Raw genomic sequence first — 18,149 nt, 5'->3', positions numbered from 1 at the left:
CCACCCAACTCGCAACTACCGTACCACACCATCACCGTCGAATCCTATCTCGAGACAATTGGCACCTTTGGGGGCTCATGCTTAACACGAATTCCTTCGGAATCAAAGAGAAACGCTCACTTTTGTTTCATTTTCCACACACATAGACCCACAAACAGCTCTTTTGTCCTATTTTTCCATCCAACTTTTTACTCATTCACCCGGCCAACCAGCAAGTAATTTCCAGAATTGTCGAAGCTCCTCAGGTACCGAAAATCGACGTCAAGCTCATTCGCAACTCGATAATCCAGCCTGGCGACTTGGAACCTTTTCAACTGTCTTTATCAACTTACGATTCAAGCTAGTTGAAGAGGCTCCGTCGCTGTGCCTTGCGCCCATCAGCATTCATCCCAGTTCGCTACCAGTCTAGTGCTTGGGTGTTCCTTGTACTCCCAACTTATAGTCTAGAAGGACGAAGACTTGAGAGCTTCTCACGGAGGCCATTCTCTGTCAAGATCTGACTACTTTCGTGGTTGAGTCTTAGGCTAACAAAGAACTCGACTGGTCTGCGTCAAAGTAGAGACGTTGGTGGGACCTTACTAAAGGTAAGCAAGCGTGGTGTATTTCCTACTGTCAAGAGACAAGTGCTTTATGATGGGCAGATTACTTTCCATCTAGCTCCCCATCAGTCTATGAAACGGATCTCTGGGCTTGCTTCTAATCATAGGTTGGAAGCAACGTCCTGATGATACTGCCTAAGACTGTCCTTCATATAAGGCGTGGATCAATGTTGGAGCCTGGTTCTTTCCCGGAATTTTCGTGCCAGATCCAAGTGTAAGTCATGGGCAGAGGGACTTCAGACAGGTCCATCGAGCCATTTCCCACTTCACCATTTGACAGTGGACGAAAAAATTCTCGCTTCTTTTGGCAGCATCCCACCTATTGCTATTGCCTCCATGCACTATTGACATCCTTCAAATATTCATGTCAATGGGCTATGTTTGGTCTCGCAGGACTCAAATTCAGACAGTTTCCCATTGTCATCTGCCTTAATTTTCAGTCTCGCACATTGCAATACGCCTTGACTGACTGACTTGTTTAGTCCAAAGTCACGACCCCTGCTTCCTCGTGCAAGTCGCGTCGGCTGAGTTGGTCTTTCCCTTCTGGACTCATCACCACCTTCCTGCCATTTTCCAACAGCCCCTCCCTCCTCCGAGGTCACCCCTACCCTCCCTCACACACTTCACTCGAGCTCACCATTTCATATTCTTCCATCCTCACCTCAAACCTTAGTCAGTCAGTGCTAAAGCTGATATCTACACTCCAAAAGCAGCACACAACAAGCTACCGACCGACCATACCTTCAAAAAGATCGAATCAAGACATCAGTCGTACCTAACAATTACATCAATTTTCCACCTGAGCTGCTCTCTTTTTTCAGTCTTCTGAGCAAGCGCAAAGATTATCGCCTGCCGAAATTGCCTGGCCTCCTTTTCTTGCCACTCAGCCTACCTTCTTTCTGTATCTCTCTTTCTCTCCGAGCTCTCGCTAGTTCTCAAAACCACCAACCACTGCGTCACCTGAGGTACATATTTCCAACCCTCAACACCAACCCAGACCCCAATCGACTCACTACTGACACGACGATTCCACAGATCAAGTAACAAGATGGCCCCTGCAAACTTCAAAACCTACGAGGCCCAGGCGCGCCTTCTTCGCGCCATCGTGGCTGCCCATCCGGAGGTCAAGTGGAACCACAAGGGTAAGAACTGGTCGTGTTTCTTCTCTTTTGTCGTGGCCCAATTCCCATCTTTCGTATTCCTCGGAATTCTCATCTTCCATATTCCTCGGCTTTCCTTTCACTATTCACTACCGTCGACGTCATTTCTGACGTACGGCAGACATCCAGAAATTTTACGGCTCAGATATGACCAAGGATGCTCTCCAACATCGGTTCAGAGCTATCCGCAATCATGTTATTGTGCTTCAGCAGGCGGATGAACAGGGCATCGACTGCAAGGTCATCCCCGTGGACCTGCCCAAGGAGAAGAAGGGTACCAATGCTCTTTGTCCCATTCCCCCCTTTTTGAGATTGCTTCTGCTTCGATATACGTTTCCTTACTCCCATACATCACATCTCCCCTAGCCATTCCTCCCTGAGCACCGCCCCAAGACTGGAACTTGACTGTGGAGTATACTAACAGGAGATGACAGATATTGCCAAGTTCTTCGGCGAATCTACCACCGATGGCATCCAGTTCCAGTTCCGAGGCATCAAGAAGGATGCAGAGTCGCTCAAGCAGACGGCCAACAGTGGTGGTAACCCAGCCTCTGCCTTGACTTTAACCCCCAGCGGTACTACAAGCGCTGCTTCGACTCCTCGAAAGCCCCGAACCCCCTCCACCAAGGTTCGCGCTTCAGGCGGTGGTCGCTCGACCACAACGAAGAAGACCATGCAGATCAAGCCTGCCCCGATGTCTGACGATGAAGAGGAGGGTGAGGAAGTCGACTATAACGCACTCGAGGACACTCCCTCCAAGACCCGCGTCCACAACGTTATCGATGGCCGAGTGACCAAGAATAGAGGCACTCCCAACCCCCGCCGCAGCGCCACCCCGAGCCGTGCCGCTACTATCGCCGCGGCTGCAACCATTGCACAAGCTGCCGCCGTCGATCTAACCACTTCCGATAGTGAGGTGAACACCCCGGACAACGGTTCGGGCTACGAGCTCCCTACCATTGTTGAGACCAAGCATGTCGCCATGAACCCGCAGCCGTCCTTCGACGAGGCCACCGCTAATCAGCAGACCGTCATCCAGCCCGCTGCCATGGCCAGCTTCACCGGCAACGACAGCTTCTCGCAGTCCATGGATGACGCTTTTCTCAACCCTGCCAACAGAATCAACGATGAGCTCAACTTCAGCTTCTCCGAGAGCATGCAGAATTCCAACGGTGGCTACGACTCGTTTATGGGCGCCGATGGCGAGATCTGAGCTGGTCGTAACAGCATAATGAGGGAAAATCTGGGACAGGAACTATCTCGAGGTTTACTTTCCCATGCCGTTGGTTTGACCCTTTCGCGTCGCGGGGTCAATAGCTTCTCTTTACGGACTCGGATTTTGGCGTTGGGCTTGGACTATTCTCTTCATCCTGGATGGATTTCAGCCACGGGCATCATGTACAAAACGCAACGAAGGATAGCAAAGTGGGCTTTCCGATTCTCCTATAGATAGATGGATCTTTCCCACTGAGCTCTTAGAGCTGTAGTAAGTGGAAGAGATTCTCAATGAGATACCAAGGCAATAGGCCGACTTGATTTGCACATCTCGGTACCATATGCTCCATATGGCTACATATTACACGAGCGTCCTAGATTGATGCAACATCTCGGAACAGGATGACTCTGGTCTGGAAATATCAATTGCAGCTGTCACTAGGTGCCTTATTCGGCATGACATTCAACAAGATTTGACGGTAAATCGAATCGAATCTCGAAGGCAAGACTTGACGGGTATCTCCTCTTTCATTCACTGCTAGGGGTAATCACGACTGTAGAAGAACCAAGTCCACCTGACCGATATACCAAACCCGCACACTCCCCCCCCTGTTGCTCGCTTTTCTTTCCTCTATTATCCCAAAAATCCATGCACTCAGATCTCCTTCTCACCCGACAACAACTTCCACAGCGCACCCCTCTCGACGTAGTCGTGGTGTATAATGTTGACGAGCCAGTATTCGGAGCTTATCCGCTCCAGCAGCACCTCGCTCTCGCTGCCCTTGCCGTAGACCTGGGCCCACTCGCCCCAGATCTTAAAGGCCTCCTCGGCCCAGGCGCGGAAGCTGACCTCCTCAATTATGGTCGGGGTGATGATCTCCTTGCCGGGGAAGACGCCCCACGTGACGGCGTTTGTGCTCGCCTCGGTGCCCTCGAGGACGAGGCCGCCGCTCGCGTCGGAGGAGACAAAGTCGCCGGCGCCGTTGGCAGCGTAGAAGCAGATTGTGTTGTCCGTAATCTCGTTGAGGCGGGCGACGAGGCCGGCCCAGTCGGACGAGGGGATGAACAGCTCGACAAAGGCCTTTTGGAAGACGAAGCCGTGCTGGGGACCCCAGCCAAAGGTCGGGTCGCGGGAGGGGATGCCGTTGACGGCGGGCTGGGAGGCAACGGTCCACCAGCCGCGGGTGTTGAGCTCGAGGAGCTCCTGCTGGATGATGTTGGACTCGGGGAGGAGCTCCTCCTCCGACCATGGGATGGCGTTGAGCTGGCCCTTGATGTGGCGGATGAAGATGTTGTTAATGTCCTGAACCGTCTTGGGTGTGCCCCAGAGGCGGATGGCTTGCGTCACGGACATGTGCAGGCTGACACCGTAGCCGTCGATCTCGCCGTAGGCGGGGGAGCGGGCGTCACCCCAGCGGCCGTTGGGGAAGTCGTCCCAGGTCGCCTCGCGGCCTACTGCGCCGACGCCCTCGGAGATTGCGAGGGTGTTGGCGCGGGTGTTTACGGGTTCCGAGACCATCAGGCCGGCGGTCGTCGTCTCGTAGGCGGGATTTGAAGCTGATCCGGAGACGATGATGCGGTTGTGCGGGTCTGAGCCCATTGACGATGGCCGCCGTCCGCCGGAGAGGGTGCGGGTGGCGTGCGGCACTGGGGACAGGCCGTTGAGCTGGACTGCGGGAACGGAGACGGGGACGCCCGGGCCGTCGTCTATGATGGCTTCTTCGTCCTCGGTCTTGGGGTCGGGAATGAGGCCTGTCCGTTCGAGGATAAAGGACACAGCCTTTTCGAGGTTGAGAGTGTAGAAGTGGAAGCCCTTGGGGCCGGGCGTCCTGCTCTTGATCTCCTTGACCTGCTCCACGAGCTCGCTGAGGATGTCGACACCGACCTGCTTGACCTTCTCGTCGTCGCCCTTGGCCGCGTCCAATCGGGCCATGAGGTTGTCGGGGATCTTGGCATGGCTGAGCTTGGTTGTCCGCTTGATCATTTGGTAGCTCTGGATGGGCATCAAGCCGGGGAGGAGGATGATGTCCTTGAAGGCGCCGCTGGGGTGCTCTTTTAAGGTATTTTCAAAGCTTTCGTAGGCCTTGATGTCGAAGAAGAGCTGGGTCATGATGAAGTCCGCGCCAGCCCGGACCTTGTCAACCAGGTACGGCAGGTCGTGCTCGAAGCTCTGTCCTTGGGGATGGCTCTCGTCTGCGTGTCCCTCTGGGTAGGCCGCGACTCCTATACAGAAGTAGTCGCCGTAGTTCTTGCGAATGTACTTGACCAGGTCGGCGGCCCACACAAAATCCTCGGCATCATCAGTCTCAGAGTCCTCGGTGTCCCGGTACTCATTCTTCCGCGGCGGGTCGCCTCGCAGGGCGAGGATGTTCCGGATGCCCAGTGCCTTTGCGTCCTCCAGAGCCTTATCGATGAGCTTGCGGCTCATGTTGGTGCATGTCAGATGAAGACAGGTGGTGAGGCCCAGCTCTCTCTGACAGATCTCGGCCAGTTCCAGAGACTTTGTGGAGGTAGATCCGCCGGCTCCCCAGGTGACGTTGACAAAAAGAGGCCGCAGCGCCCTCTCCATTCTGTCCAGACGGTCGCGTAGATTGGAAAGACCCATTGCCGTCTTGGGCGGGAAGAACTCCAGGGAGAAGTAGTTGGCGTCTGCCGGCAGAGCGGCGATCTTGTCCGTGATCTTCTCCATCTTGAGGGCGATGAATCGAAGCTCGTCTACTTGAAGATTGACGCTCTAGATAGAAGATTGGCTAGTTGACGCGTTTCCCTCCTTGATGGTGCGGTTAGAAGAAAAATGACTCCGCGTTTATGGCCGTTTGAGACTCCTTTGTCGGTATCAGACTGCCACGGAGGGGCAAGGGCGGGGGACCAGTCTTGGAATTTGATATACCGGCCGGTAACGTGGGGAGCTTGGGGATTAGGAATGAGGAACTGGGCAAAGGGGGTTACAGCAGACTTAATCGAACAGAGCTCCTTGTCTCAGCGGACAGAATGTGACGTGATTGGCTTGCTTGCGCTGTCGTCATTCCCCTAGAACAAAATGGATGTGCACCCACGAAGATATCCAAAGACGCGGGACATTGAAAATGATTTTGGCGGGGCAATTTCTTTTTGGAGATAGCAGCACACACTGTACCACCGACTTCGGATGAGGCGTTCAAGGTGCGCTTAGACGCGGTACACACAGTGCCGGAAGAAGCCTAAACGGTTTTTAGTTATTCCGCCGCCCCGTCTTTCTGGCCCGGTTGCCCTTGGAGAAGAAGCCTTTGTTTACAACAGAGATTTGACAGTCCTGGGCTTTTGCGAAGATGCTCTTGATATCTTTGCAGCACGACCTTGCCCAGAGAGAGAATTGCCACACGTTTACGAAACCTGGGCATTGAAACCCCAATCACGACAGAGCCCCGTGCCATGGTGTTGGTCCTGCACTGTCACACCTTCCTTCAAAGATGATATGTCCCAGGGGTGTGCGGAACAAATGACGTTCCCCTGCAGGGCCCTCTGCCACTAAAATTCCGCAGGGTAGGGGCGGAAATGCAGGGGTCCAGAGAGCTCTCCGTTTTTGATGGAGCTGCAGCTGCAAACGCGACAAACCACTTTCTTCGCTTCAGCCTGCGATAGCGTGACGCCGTTGCATGACTCTAAATCTGCTGCATTTTGCTTCCTTCACCGACGACCGCGACCTTCCTTACCCAACGATCATGACAACGCCGTACCCATGCAATTGATTCACGCGAAACACATTGGCCGCCTCTGGTCCGGTCGGGCCATCGCGACCTTGGCAAAGAATGCTCGACCCGCCCCAGCAATAGTTGCTACTCGACAGCCTCAGTCTTTTACAAGTCCATATTTGGCCCAAGCGACGCAGCGACGGAGCTATGCCGACATCAAACTCGATTTCAACGCTCTTGATAAGAAGTGGCGTGAGAAATGGAAAGCTTCGAAAACTTCTCCCGCAAAAGATGACTCCAGCAAGCCCAACCAATACGTGCTTCCAATGTTCCCCTACCCGTCTGGCACCTTACATCTCGGCCACCTGCGCGTCTACACAATTGCCGACGTTCTCGCTCGCTATCACACAATGAAGGGGTCCAGCGTAATGCTGCCTATGGGATGGGACGCATTCGGTCTTCCGGCCGAAAACGCCGCCATAGACCGTGGAATCGCACCCGCGACTTGGACGAAGACCAACATTGCGAAGATGAAGGAACAGCTAGAGGTCATGAATGGCAGTTGGGACTGGGAGAGGGTTTGTTTCCTCGCTCGCCATCTCTGTTCTGGCTGACATGATATCTTTCAGGAATTGACCACCTGCGATCCCGACTTCTACAAACACACTCAAAAAATCTTCTTGATGTTGCATAAGCGTGGCCTCGCCTACCAAACCGAAGCCGAGGTCAATTATGACCCTGTCGATATGACGGTTCTTGCCAACGAGCAAGTCGATGCCAATGGAAACTCTTGGAGATCTGGTGCCAAGGTTGAAAAACGCCAGCTCAAGCAGTGGTTCTTCCGCATCTCTGAGTTCAGGGAAGCATTGCTGAAGGATTTAGACACGCTTGCCAAGAACGAGGCTTGGCCTGAGAGGGTCTTGGCCATGCAGAAGAACTGGCTCGGAAAATCCACTGGCGCCGTAATCAAGTTCCCAGTCATGGCCATGGGCCACGACGTCCATGCGGCTATCGAAGTCTTCACGACGCGGCCGGATACTCTATTCGGAGTCCAGTATCTCGCCCTTGCATCAACTCACCCGATTGTGACTTCATTAGCAAAGGCAGATCCTGAGCTCCAGGCTTTCTTGGATACTCTGCCTGCGTTGCCTAAAGACTCCAAGGTCGGTTACATGCTGCCACATGTAAGGGCTGTCAACCCGCTGGCATACCACGAGCAGACTCCCGACGACACCAAGAAATCAATTCCTGTGTACGTTGCACCGTACGTTCTTGGTGATTATGGCGAAGGCGCTGTAATGGGCGTTCCCGGGCACGATCTGCGGGACAACGCTTTCTGGAAGGAGCATCACTATGATGAGCCAGTGAGGTTTGTGCTAGCGGCTTCGGAAGACGAGTCAACTTCCGCAATAGCGAACGAGCCGTTTGTCGAGCATGGCACCATGACAGCAAACAGCGGCCCTTTCAAGGGTAAATCATCCGCCGAGGCGGGCCGGATGCTCATCGGCATACTTGAGGCGGCAGACTTGGCCAAGCCGGTTGAGAAGTGGAGACTGAGAGACTGGTTGATCAGTCGTCAGCGGTACTGGGGAACGCCCATCCCTGTCATTCACTGCGGTTCCTGTGGTCCAGTGCCTGTTCCAGATGATCAGCTACCGGTTACTTTGCCCGACGTTAGCCATCACTGGACAGATGGTAAGGCCGGTAACCCGTTGGAGAGAGCCGAAGACTGGGTAAACACAAGCTGTCCCAAATGTGGTGGTCATGCCAAGCGCGACACCGATACCATGGACACCTTTGTTGACTCAAGTTGGTACTACGCTCGGTTCGTGGATCCTCACAACGTATCACAGCCACTCTCTGTCGAGGCCGCAAAATCATTGCCCGTGGACTTGTACATTGGTGGTATCGAGCATGCCATCTTGCATCTCCTGTACGCCAGATTCATTTACAAGTTCCTGGCCACAACAGAACTGTTCCCTGCTTCAGGCGAAGCTGACGCAGTCCATGAACCGTTTAAGAGACTGATCACGCAGGGTATGGTACACGGCAAGACGTACACCGACCCAAAGACAGGAAAGTTTCTGAAACCAGACGAGGTCGACTTGGAAGATCCGTCAAACCCCAAAGTCGTGGCTACGGGTGCTACGGCAAATGTGTCATTTGAGAAAATGTCCAAGTCCAAGTATAACGGAGTGGATCCGACTGAGTTCATCTCCAAGTACGGCGCCGATGCTACGCGAGCTCACGTCCTTTTCCAAGCGCCTGTGGGCGACATCCTCAACTGGGACGAGGACAAAATCGCGGGTGTCACGCGATGGCTGCATAGGCTGCATGACCATGCTGCCAAACTTCAGGAGTCGTCGGCCGAAGAAAAGCCCATTGTGGCATACCTTGAGGAGCGAGCGAACAGCTTGTCTTCCCTTGGTGACAAGGAGCTCGCCGTCTGGGACGCCGACACCGCTATTTGGAGAGCGGTTCAAGGGACCATCGGTTCCATCACTCAGTCTTACGAGACTGTCTACCCGATGAACACCATCGTTTCAGACCTTATGAGTCTGACTAATACCCTTCAGGAGAACACTGGAGCTAGCCCACTTGTCCAGAGAGAAGCAATGTCCGTCCTTCTTCGAATGATGGCCCCAATTGCACCGGCGTTCTCTGAGGAGTGTTGGAGGCTCCTCCATCCCAAATCCGGCTCCATCTTCGAAGAATCCACGTTCCCCGCGCAGGACAATACGTCGTCTCTGCTGAAGCCGCGTAGGCAGCCATTAGCTATTCAGATCAACGGAAAGCTGCGCGGTGTTGTCGAAGTTCCCAACCCCCCATCTGGTCTGGAGGGAGAGGCATTGCGAGACTGGATGGTCGCAGAGGTTCTCAAGTCTGATGAGGGCAAGGCTAAGTTTGCCGGAGGTCAATTCGATGTCACCTCCCCGAGGAGAGTAATCTTGGCTCGTGGCGGCAAGACGATCAACTTTGTAGTATAAAGGTGTAAAATTATGTGAGATACCCAGAAGTTTATACAGCATAGAAGCCGAAGCAAAAAAGAACACAACATCACTCGCCAAAATCCCTTCACCTGTCTTCTAACCGTGTCAATCGGCATATAGTATTGAGACACTTTGATGGTCATATGGGGCTGTCTCGCTTCAAAGCACTGCCAGCCCGAAACCCATATTCTTCACACAAGTTTTAGAGATGAGCTGTGAATCAAGATGTATAGAAAGAAATGAGGCCAGTCACTTGCGTCTCCCTCGCCAAAACAGAGTGCGAGTGCTATCAGCAATGCAATTTTTTTGCGTGACACAAATACCACACTCTGAGAACGGAGAAATCCCCCTTGTATCTGGGAGCAATAGACCGACGAGAAGCACAATTTGCTCCGCCAAGTTAAACGGTCTCGCAGACCTTTGAATCGCCTCCAGACGATCCGCAAAAGTGAAGGGGCGTCACATTCCGAGGTCAACGCGATCATTCCGCTCAAGCTGAGGGGAATCCTTCAAGCATCAACTCGGTATAAGGCAAATACAAAGCAAAGCTCGTTAACTCGCTGTGCTTTTATTTAACGGCTGAATACCAACGCAACAAGAATGACTCGACCCCTTCAATTGTGGCAAATGGTCTAAATCTGCGTTCTCAACTCCCGCTCTCTTCGAATTGCTATGCCTCAAAAAGTGTGTATCAGACCCTTGAAGCTCCATCTATGCGTCTCTCATGTCCTGTAACCATGTCTATCATCTTTCTCGTCTACTCGTCTACTAGTGTTATCTATGCGATCTTTGTAACAATCAACTCGCCCTCGCCGCCCTCGACCTCGAGGAACGAACCAGTCTCAAGCTTCTTCTTCCACTTGCCGCTCTCGTAGCGTCCCAGAATCATAGTCATGCGCAACAAAGCCCCTTCGCTGGAAGCGTGCTCAGCCCCACCCTCCGCAATGGGTGTGAAGGTCCACCGACCAAAAGCCCAGTTGAGAATGTATCGAGATTGGGGGTGCGGCGGTGTAGGGATCTGAGAATCCTCATCAGAGTCCCTCACGGTCGACGACGCAGTCAGGACGGCCTTTATGCGATACACTTCGTCCTTCGGCGCGGCGCGCAGCAGGCTCTGCAGCTTGTCCGCGTTGACAGCGGCGTCCTTGGGACCCTTGAGTTCGATCGAGAGAACCTCAACTTCGGTCTGGTGATCGTGCGAGTGGTCCTCGCCCTTGTGGTCATGATCGTGTGTATGTTCTTCCGTGAGGCCCTGTGCGAGACCTCCGTCCACGCCAAAAACCAGCTCAGCACCGACCCAACCCTTCTTGCTCTTGACCCAGGGGATATCCACCTCGAGGTCGCCCACCCTGTCGAGAACCTCGTCAAAGCGATCCTCGGAGCATAATTCCCACTTATTGAATACGATCAAGTCCGTGTACTTTGCCTGGATGCGCGCCGTGTAGCTCGTATCCTCGTACCCCTTCCAGTTCTCCGTGTCAATGACGCTGATGACGCCGTCGAGCGTGTAATTGCCGGTCTCGCGCGCGAGGCGGTTGACCTCGAGGGCCAGGGTCGCGGGGAAGGCGGAGCCGCTCGTCTCGATGACGATGCGATCCGGCCGGACGGTCGAGTGCAGCTCGGCGAGGGCGACGCTCAGCTGGCCGACGAGATTGCAGCAGATGCAGCCGTTGAGGAGCTCCTGCACACCCGAGATAGCGTTGGAGGAGGCCAGTTGGGAGTCGACGGCCAGGTCGCCAAACTCGTTCTTGAGGAGAGCGAGCTTGTACGACGGATTCGCGGCCTTGAGCTGGGGAAGGAGGTTGAGGATCAGCGTTGTCTTGCCGGAGCCGAGGAAACCGGTGATGATTGTGATGGGAATGGGCGCCATGATGGCAACAGGTGCAAGTGCGCGCTTCGGACACTCTACGAATCGTGGACAGTCAACAACCGGTTGGGGAAATGACAGCTGGTAAGCTTTGATATCTGGTGTCGGTATTACATCAGATCATCAGCCAAATTTTTTGGTTGAGGAAAATGGTGCCGCTCGGAAGCGGGTTGTCGCGTGGTGGGTGGCATGGAGGGGTCGCACAGCGCCGGTCGACTCCGATAAGAAGCCGATAAACATCGATAAGACGTCCCTCGCCAGGGATTTTAAGGTTATCTTAGCGGGCAGCCAAGGGGACTGCAGTGCCGAGCTAGGCGGTTTGACGTCATTAGCCCCATTTTGCAGGTGGCTCACACCATCCCTCCTGCATCACATCGACAGCACCCAAGCAAAGAGCCCCGATGTCCACAACCTGGAACCGGGCAAGCACGGCAGGCACCAAATCAGCCCCCCGAATCGCACCTCTTCATCCAAGCTGGAGAAAAGGTCCGCCCAGACCTATGCGATCATAGCCTGCACGCCTGTAGCTAGACGCGCGGTCGCCCCCTCTGCCCAGTCCTGCTTGCTGCATTCATGTCCATCACAGCGGCCCCATCCACCCTCGCAAAATCGCATGCCACGTTTGGATTCTGACCTATTACTTGAAATAACCCCTTCCCCAACTCCCAGCCCTGTCGGGCTATTTCCTCTTTCCATCTCACCTAGTCTCTCAATGCCTGTTGCTCCGCCACACTCGAGAAACTCAATTTGACCTCATAGGACTCAGTATTCATTATTGCCCTACTCTCTCTGTCGTTCTCTGCTCCGTAGCCCATCTCATATCGCGCCAACCCACCGTCTCAGCCCTACGACGTTGAAGACACGCGATCATCGCAACCGACCGTCCCCTTGCCACCCGACACCAATTACCTTATTCGCACCGCAGCCGCCCATCATGTCCGCTGAACCTAACAGCAAGTTTGCGCCGGAGCCTCAAATCCAGAACAAAAGCCGCGAGTTGAGCTTCAAGCAGAAGCTGGATCAGGCCGCTCACGACGCCCGTAAATCCGAAGAAGATCCCAAGCAGAACCCCATCGTCGAGAAAGGTTGGTAGAGCATCACATGCGATCATCATGTGTTTTCGATTCCACCACACATCATCACCCGTCGTTTCTCCCATGATCCTTGCCTTGCACTGCACAACCTTTCCTGTCCCATCATGCCCGATTCACGCTCCGAGCTTTTCTCAAATATCTAGATACGTGTGGCTCATCAAGGACATTCCAAAAAAGTGACACAGTACATACCAGCCGCGGCCAAGATTCTCGGTAATCCGCAGGAGGAGAAGGAGGAAAAGATTTCGCGTCCAGGAATTCCTGGACCTCCGGAACGGCCGTACAACGACGCCCAGGTGGAGGAATTCATCCGCCAGCAGCACCGTAGCAAGGGAGAAGACGGCATTCTCCAATGAGTGTGGACCGCGACCAGAAACACAACACAGGGAAGCCGCCATTCCCTCAGCATTACCTACCAATCCAGGAATAATCAGGGCCTGGATATGTTTTGATTGAATCGGCGGCGTTTTGGTATTCGATCATTCTCAGTTCCAAGCCTCCACGACGAAATGAAATTGGCTTGCAATCATCTCCCCCCCTTCTTTACCCCTCGCAACATCAGCCCATAGCGCGATTCTGTCAAAGAGCTTGGCGGTGATCAAAGCGCCGGGAAACCAACAAACCTTATTGTGAGCAACGAATTCAAAACCTCTTCATTGTCGATATGCACTTTGTCAAAATGAGGGAAAAGGGTGAGAGGGCATAGCTAAACACCCAAGAAAACCTGTATTCGTACTTCAATCTAAAACTCAACAACGGTATTGATCCAAAAACGCAACACCCTAGGGCCCTTTGTCCAACTATGTCAACTCCGCTGGGGCACAGTAGCCCACAAATGCCGCCAATTAGTAACAAATGACAATGTTGAAAATCGAAACTCCCGGGACAGCAGGACAGCCAAAGGATCCAACCGTATTCCTGATCCCCTCCATCGTCCATCCCGCATTCCCTTTTATCTGCGCGAGCACGGCGTGAATTAAAGAAGTCATCTCAAGCAAAGATGGTGAGGCCGGCTGCCATTGCGATACCGCAAAGGAGGCCGAGGCTCTTCTTAAGAGACGGGGCGGAGGCGACCTGGACTGTGGACGGCGTGGAGCCGGGAGCACCTCCTGCGGGAGCAGTCGAGCCAGGGGCACCGCCGCCAGCACCACCGCCAGCACCAGATTGACCGGGAGCACCGCCAGCGCCGCCAGCACCAGGGGCGCCAGACTGACCGGGGGTTCCACCGGGGGCACCAGGAGCACCAGGAGCACCAGGAGCACCAGGAGCACCAGGAGCACCACCCGGAGCACCACCCGGAGCACCAGGGGCACCAGGGGCACCAGGGGCACCAGGAGCACCAGGAGCACCGGGAGCACCTCCAGCACCAGGAGCGCCGGACTGACCGGGTTGAGCAGGGGCACCAGGAGCGCCGGGTTGAGCGTTGTAAGAGCCGTAGCTGCCGTAGACACCGTAGCTTCCGGCGCCCTGGCTGCCAGAGGGAGCCGCGGGGTTGGAGCCGCCGCCGCCGTTGTTGCTGCCACCGCCGCTTCCTCCGGAGCCACCGGGAGGAGAGCCGCCGTTGCCGCCGGGCTGACCGCCGCCGGGTTGGTTGGGGTTGGCTCCGCCTCCGTTGCCATTGCTGTAGGATCCGTAGGAGCCGTAGACGCCGTAGGGGGCGGCGGTGATGACGGGATTAGAGTTGGCGGTAACACCGTTGCCGTTGATGACGACGTCGGCGGTCGGGGTCGGGATGGGGCAGATAATGGGGATGGTCTTCTGGGCGCAGGGCTCGCAGTATACGGTCGTAGGCGCGAAGCAAGGGGGGATATCTTGGGTCACGTACTCCCACGGCTGGCCGGTGCAGACTTCGGTGACAGTGTAGGTGGCTATCCATGAAGTGGAGGGGTTGGCGGCGAGGGCCGTTGTCGTGTACACGGTGGTGTAGACATTGGTGGTGGCGGTGACCGTGGCCGTGACCGCCGGGTCGCAGGTGAAGAAGGCCGATGTGGTAAGAGCTCCGACACTGGAACATATGTCAGAAGCCCATTTGACACAGCAGGTTATAGGATATATCAAAAGGGGATGTTGTTACCTCATTTTGACTGTTGTTTAGTACAAGGTTTGGGGAAATCGATTAGGTGTATATGGATCGAGGGTTTGGAATTAGTTGTATGGCCGAGCGAGGGGTTAGATTGAGCTGTACGAAACGAGCGACAGACAGGTATTCACTATATGGAACGAATGTGATGGGACAGGGTCCAACGAATGACTAGATGAGCGGGAGTTCTTCTAGGGGCGGAAGATGCGGCACCGAGGGGGGGGGGGGAGAACTGAGGAGGAAAGGGCTACTCCGAGAGGAAAGGGCTACTCCGAGAGCTTTCTTCATCACGACCGGCCTCTTCGTCTTATAGGGATACCAGCAACAGTCAGGAGCCGGCAAAGACGAGCCAAGAAGGGTTAGCTGAATATGCGAGCCCGGCCCCTAGGTACGTTGTCCCCCGGCGGCTGTATGAAAGCAAGCATATGGTGGGAATGACGGGACATTGCGGCACATTCCTCAGTGCCCGGGTCCGGACGACGATGGTCCCTTGGAGGAGCCGTTGACATCAGACACGTCCTCTGCTCCTGTATGAGAGGAAGCATGCGGTAATGTCCACCTCGAGGTCCGGTGGATGCTAGAGATGTGCGGCTGATCCGAGAACTCGGATTAGCAAGGGCCACCTTCCAATCCTAGGTGCTGCTTGATTACCTGAGGTGGGGATACCATCACCAACTTAGCAACGACGACGGTGACAGAGACAAGGCACATGTGCCGGGGATCAAAGACGGGTGCCAGGGCGTTGACGCGCAGCAACATGTTCTGGGAGCATGGCCAAAAATGCAGTCAGGGGGCAAGACATGTGGCACAGTTACACCTCAACGGAGGGAAAAGAGTGGATGAGAAGGAGGAGGAGTAGGAGAGAACCTATGGAAACCCGCTTTCGGGACTAACAGTATAGAAACCATACCGCTTTTCTCGTGCTTGGTTCCTGGTACCTGAGGCTGTCACGCCTGTGTCTCGTCCTCTTGGGGCTTTGATCGACCCTCACGGCAACGCTGAGGCGGCACTGGGAATGGAAAGAAACAGGAGGGACGGGGACTCCCTTACGGATTGTTGCACGAGGGTTCCACATTTTCCTTTTACCGTGGTTCGCTGAAGCAGTGGATAGTGAAGACTGTTGACTGCAACCTCTTTCCTCTTCAGCCCCAAAATGGCGAGAAGTACCGTTGGCATGCTCTCTCTCTGCCTTCCACCATTTTACGAGTCTGAATTCAGCTCCGGCACGTAGGGAATGGCCGCCAGTGGTGTTGAACCAGTCCAGCTAGCCGGCATGGCGTCAGCCTGGACAGGGATCAGGCTCGAAACGTCACTTGCCGCCGCCGTTCCTGGATACCTAGGGACAGAGGTCAGAGTTGGTACTTCAAAAGTAGGAAAGTACCTCCTCATAAACCTCCATCTCTTCGCAAACGGAATCAAGTCCATGACCCGCGCGCAATCAATGCTATCCGGGTTACTGGCACCAGGGTCTCACTCATTTCATTCAGAGTCTATCGGTTGTTTAACAACGACAGGACGAAAGGAAAATAAAAACGAACCCATGCCTTGGAAATGGCATGTCCCCCATCAACAGCATCCCTCACCCACCGCCCGTGAAATGGGCCTGGGGAGAGACTTCCTATAATCCAGGGATTTTATTCTGCAGAGCGATCCCCTCCGAGGAGAGGAAAAGGCAACGCTACACCGTGAGAAAAGACTGGGTGTAGGTCGTGGCAGCTCTGGGTTACTTTTTGATCTGAAGAAGAAAAAGAAGAAGAAAGAGCAACAGAATTTTCGCAGCGCGCCGCCGTTTTGAAGCTGCTGGAATTTCGCGCTAGGCCGTCTTCGGACGAGCGGTCAGGCGTACCGTGTGGGGCATCTTATGCAACACGGTCCATTAGCACTGTGAGGTACTGCAGAAATTTCCATACAATCCACAGTGCCCACACTTGGATGGAGTAGCTCAGCCCTCACCGTTCCAGTGTCACCATCACCACGTTGATCATGCATGCTCCGGAATAAGACTAATATTCAGCCCCATCTAGTAACCAGTCGAGGAATATCATCATTCCAAAGATAACTCTATTGCCACGCGGAAGGACACCGAAAACATCAAAACCAAGGTTGTTGGACTCCACGGACTCGAGAAGCCTGCCAGCCCTACATTACGAAGCATCTCCCCCCCACCCCCCCTTTCCCAAGCGCCTAAACACCAAGTATGCATCTACCATAAGCCGGTTCTCATGTCTCTTTACCAGTTCTTGGTGACCGTCATTGTCCTTGTTCCCGCAGCGAACTCCTTGGCGTAGTCAGTGCCGATATACCGGCCCTTGAACAACCAGATCATGATGCTGGGCAATTTCCACGTTCCCATCTGGCCAGTCGCCCTGCTCCGTCCAATTGTGATGCCGGCGATGATCTTGGGGTCGACGACGTACGGGGCCGGCCTCGGCGCGCCGGTGAAATGAGCCTGAATGCTCTTGACTACGTGCTGCACCTGGGTGTCCGCGAGGCGTCCGTATCCATCCTCGAGGTTGCCAACGTCGCCCACCACAAAGATATTGTCGTGGCCGACCGCGCGCAAGCTGTTGTCCTGGTTGACGTACCCGGGCGCGTCAAGCATGTTGGACGGCAGGAACGAGGTGTTGGGGATGGCGCCGATGGTGGGCAGATACGCGTCCGTCTGCAGCGTCGTCTTCTTGCCGCTCTTGTCAGTCAATTCGAGCGTCTTTTGCCCATTGGCCTCGGTCTTGACGTTGGTGACCTTGGTGTTGTGAATCGTCTTGACGTTGAGCTTCTGCAGCTCGTTGAGCGCCGCCTTGCGAACGCTATCGGTGAGGGGGGGGCCGAGGGGCAAGTCGTCGTTGTAGATGAAGTAGACGTCCTTGTTGTGCTTCTGGGAGTACTCAAAGCCGATCTCGCCCACCGTCTCGGTTCCCGTGATGCCGCCGCCGGCAACGACGATGCTCTTGGCGTTGGAGAGCTGCTGGCGGATGTCGCCGAGCGCCTTCTTGGTCTCCTCCGTCGTGCCGACCTCCTTCCACGGCATGCTCTCCTTGGCACGGGTGCCGGTCGCGATGACGACGGCGTCGTAGGCGATTGTCTTGCGGGTGCCGTCGTTGGCGACTACGGCGACGGTGTTCTTATCGTCGTTGAGCTGTTCGGCCTTGCCGATGATGACCTCGTAGCTTTCCTTGGGATACCGGGCGAACGCTGGCTCAATGGGATGGAAGAGCACGTCGTCGCCGAACTGGCCCGGCACGATGCCGCGGACGGATGCAAGATTCCAGTAGCTGTGAACCTGCGTGTAAGTGGATGACGTCTTGGATTTGCTACGCCACAGAGAGGACTCACTGCTCGGAATTGGGCGTGACCAAGATGACCTTCAAGTCCTTTACCAGCGGGACCGTATGCTTCAAGACATGGTGTGCGATGGGCAGGCCAGCCAGGCCGGCGCCAAGAACAACGAGAGTAGGCATTGTCGGTTGACTGTT

General features: G+C 54.8%; 7 protein-coding genes across 7 annotated transcripts; 3 read left to right on the top strand and 4 right to left on the bottom strand.

The window, feature by feature from the left end:
- Window positions 1–1,647: 1,647 nt before the first annotated feature.
- On the top strand, window positions 1,648–2,972 carry CORC01_09319 (uncharacterized protein; the record flags this gene model as incomplete). The annotated part of the gene is made up of 3 exons (XM_022620948.1): window positions 1,648–1,741; window positions 1,881–2,033; window positions 2,194–2,972. The coding sequence occupies 3 exons, from the start codon at window positions 1,648–1,650 to the stop codon at window positions 2,970–2,972; spliced, it is 1,026 nt and encodes a 341-aa protein (XP_022472609.1).
- A 657-nt stretch (window positions 2,973–3,629) lies between these two features.
- CORC01_09318 (methylenetetrahydrofolate reductase) lies at window positions 3,630–5,663 on the bottom strand (the record flags this gene model as incomplete). The annotated part of the gene is made up of 1 exon (XM_022620947.1): window positions 3,630–5,663. The coding sequence occupies one exon, from the start codon at window positions 5,661–5,663 to the stop codon at window positions 3,630–3,632; it is 2,034 nt and encodes a 677-aa protein (XP_022472608.1).
- Window positions 5,664–6,692: 1,029 nt separating this feature from the next.
- On the top strand, window positions 6,693–9,632 carry CORC01_09317 (leucyl-tRNA synthetase; the record flags this gene model as incomplete). Its single annotated transcript, XM_022620946.1, has 2 exons — window positions 6,693–7,223; window positions 7,275–9,632. The coding sequence occupies 2 exons, from the start codon at window positions 6,693–6,695 to the stop codon at window positions 9,630–9,632; spliced, it is 2,889 nt and encodes a 962-aa protein (XP_022472607.1).
- Window positions 9,633–10,413: 781 nt separating this feature from the next.
- On the bottom strand, window positions 10,414–11,505 carry CORC01_09316 (CobW/HypB/UreG; the record flags this gene model as incomplete). Its single annotated transcript, XM_022620945.1, has 1 exon — window positions 10,414–11,505. The coding sequence occupies one exon, from the start codon at window positions 11,503–11,505 to the stop codon at window positions 10,414–10,416; it is 1,092 nt and encodes a 363-aa protein (XP_022472606.1).
- A 931-nt stretch (window positions 11,506–12,436) lies between these two features.
- Window positions 12,437–12,952, top strand: CORC01_09315 (uncharacterized protein; the record flags this gene model as incomplete). Its single annotated transcript, XM_022620944.1, has 2 exons — window positions 12,437–12,587; window positions 12,792–12,952. The coding sequence occupies 2 exons, from the start codon at window positions 12,437–12,439 to the stop codon at window positions 12,950–12,952; spliced, it is 312 nt and encodes a 103-aa protein (XP_022472605.1).
- A 634-nt stretch (window positions 12,953–13,586) lies between these two features.
- Window positions 13,587–14,675, bottom strand: CORC01_09314 (uncharacterized protein; the record flags this gene model as incomplete). Its single annotated transcript, XM_022620943.1, has 2 exons — window positions 13,587–14,601; window positions 14,671–14,675. The coding sequence occupies 2 exons, from the start codon at window positions 14,673–14,675 to the stop codon at window positions 13,587–13,589; spliced, it is 1,020 nt and encodes a 339-aa protein (XP_022472604.1).
- A 2,231-nt stretch (window positions 14,676–16,906) lies between these two features.
- On the bottom strand, window positions 16,907–18,134 carry CORC01_09313 (uncharacterized protein; the record flags this gene model as incomplete). Its single annotated transcript, XM_022620942.1, has 2 exons — window positions 16,907–17,948; window positions 18,010–18,134. 2 exons carry the CDS (start codon window positions 18,132–18,134, stop codon window positions 16,907–16,909), a joined length of 1,167 nt encoding a protein of 388 aa, XP_022472603.1.
- Window positions 18,135–18,149: the final 15 nt, after the last annotated feature.

The sequence above is a fragment of the Colletotrichum orchidophilum genome, assembly GCF_001831195.1.
Source record: "Colletotrichum orchidophilum strain IMI 309357 chromosome Unknown Scaffold_83.1, whole genome shotgun sequence".
Lineage (NCBI taxonomy): Eukaryota > Fungi > Ascomycota > Sordariomycetes > Glomerellales > Glomerellaceae > Colletotrichum > Colletotrichum orchidophilum.
Note: the sequence above shows the minus strand (reverse complement) of the source record. Positions and strands in the feature narration are given on the sequence as shown.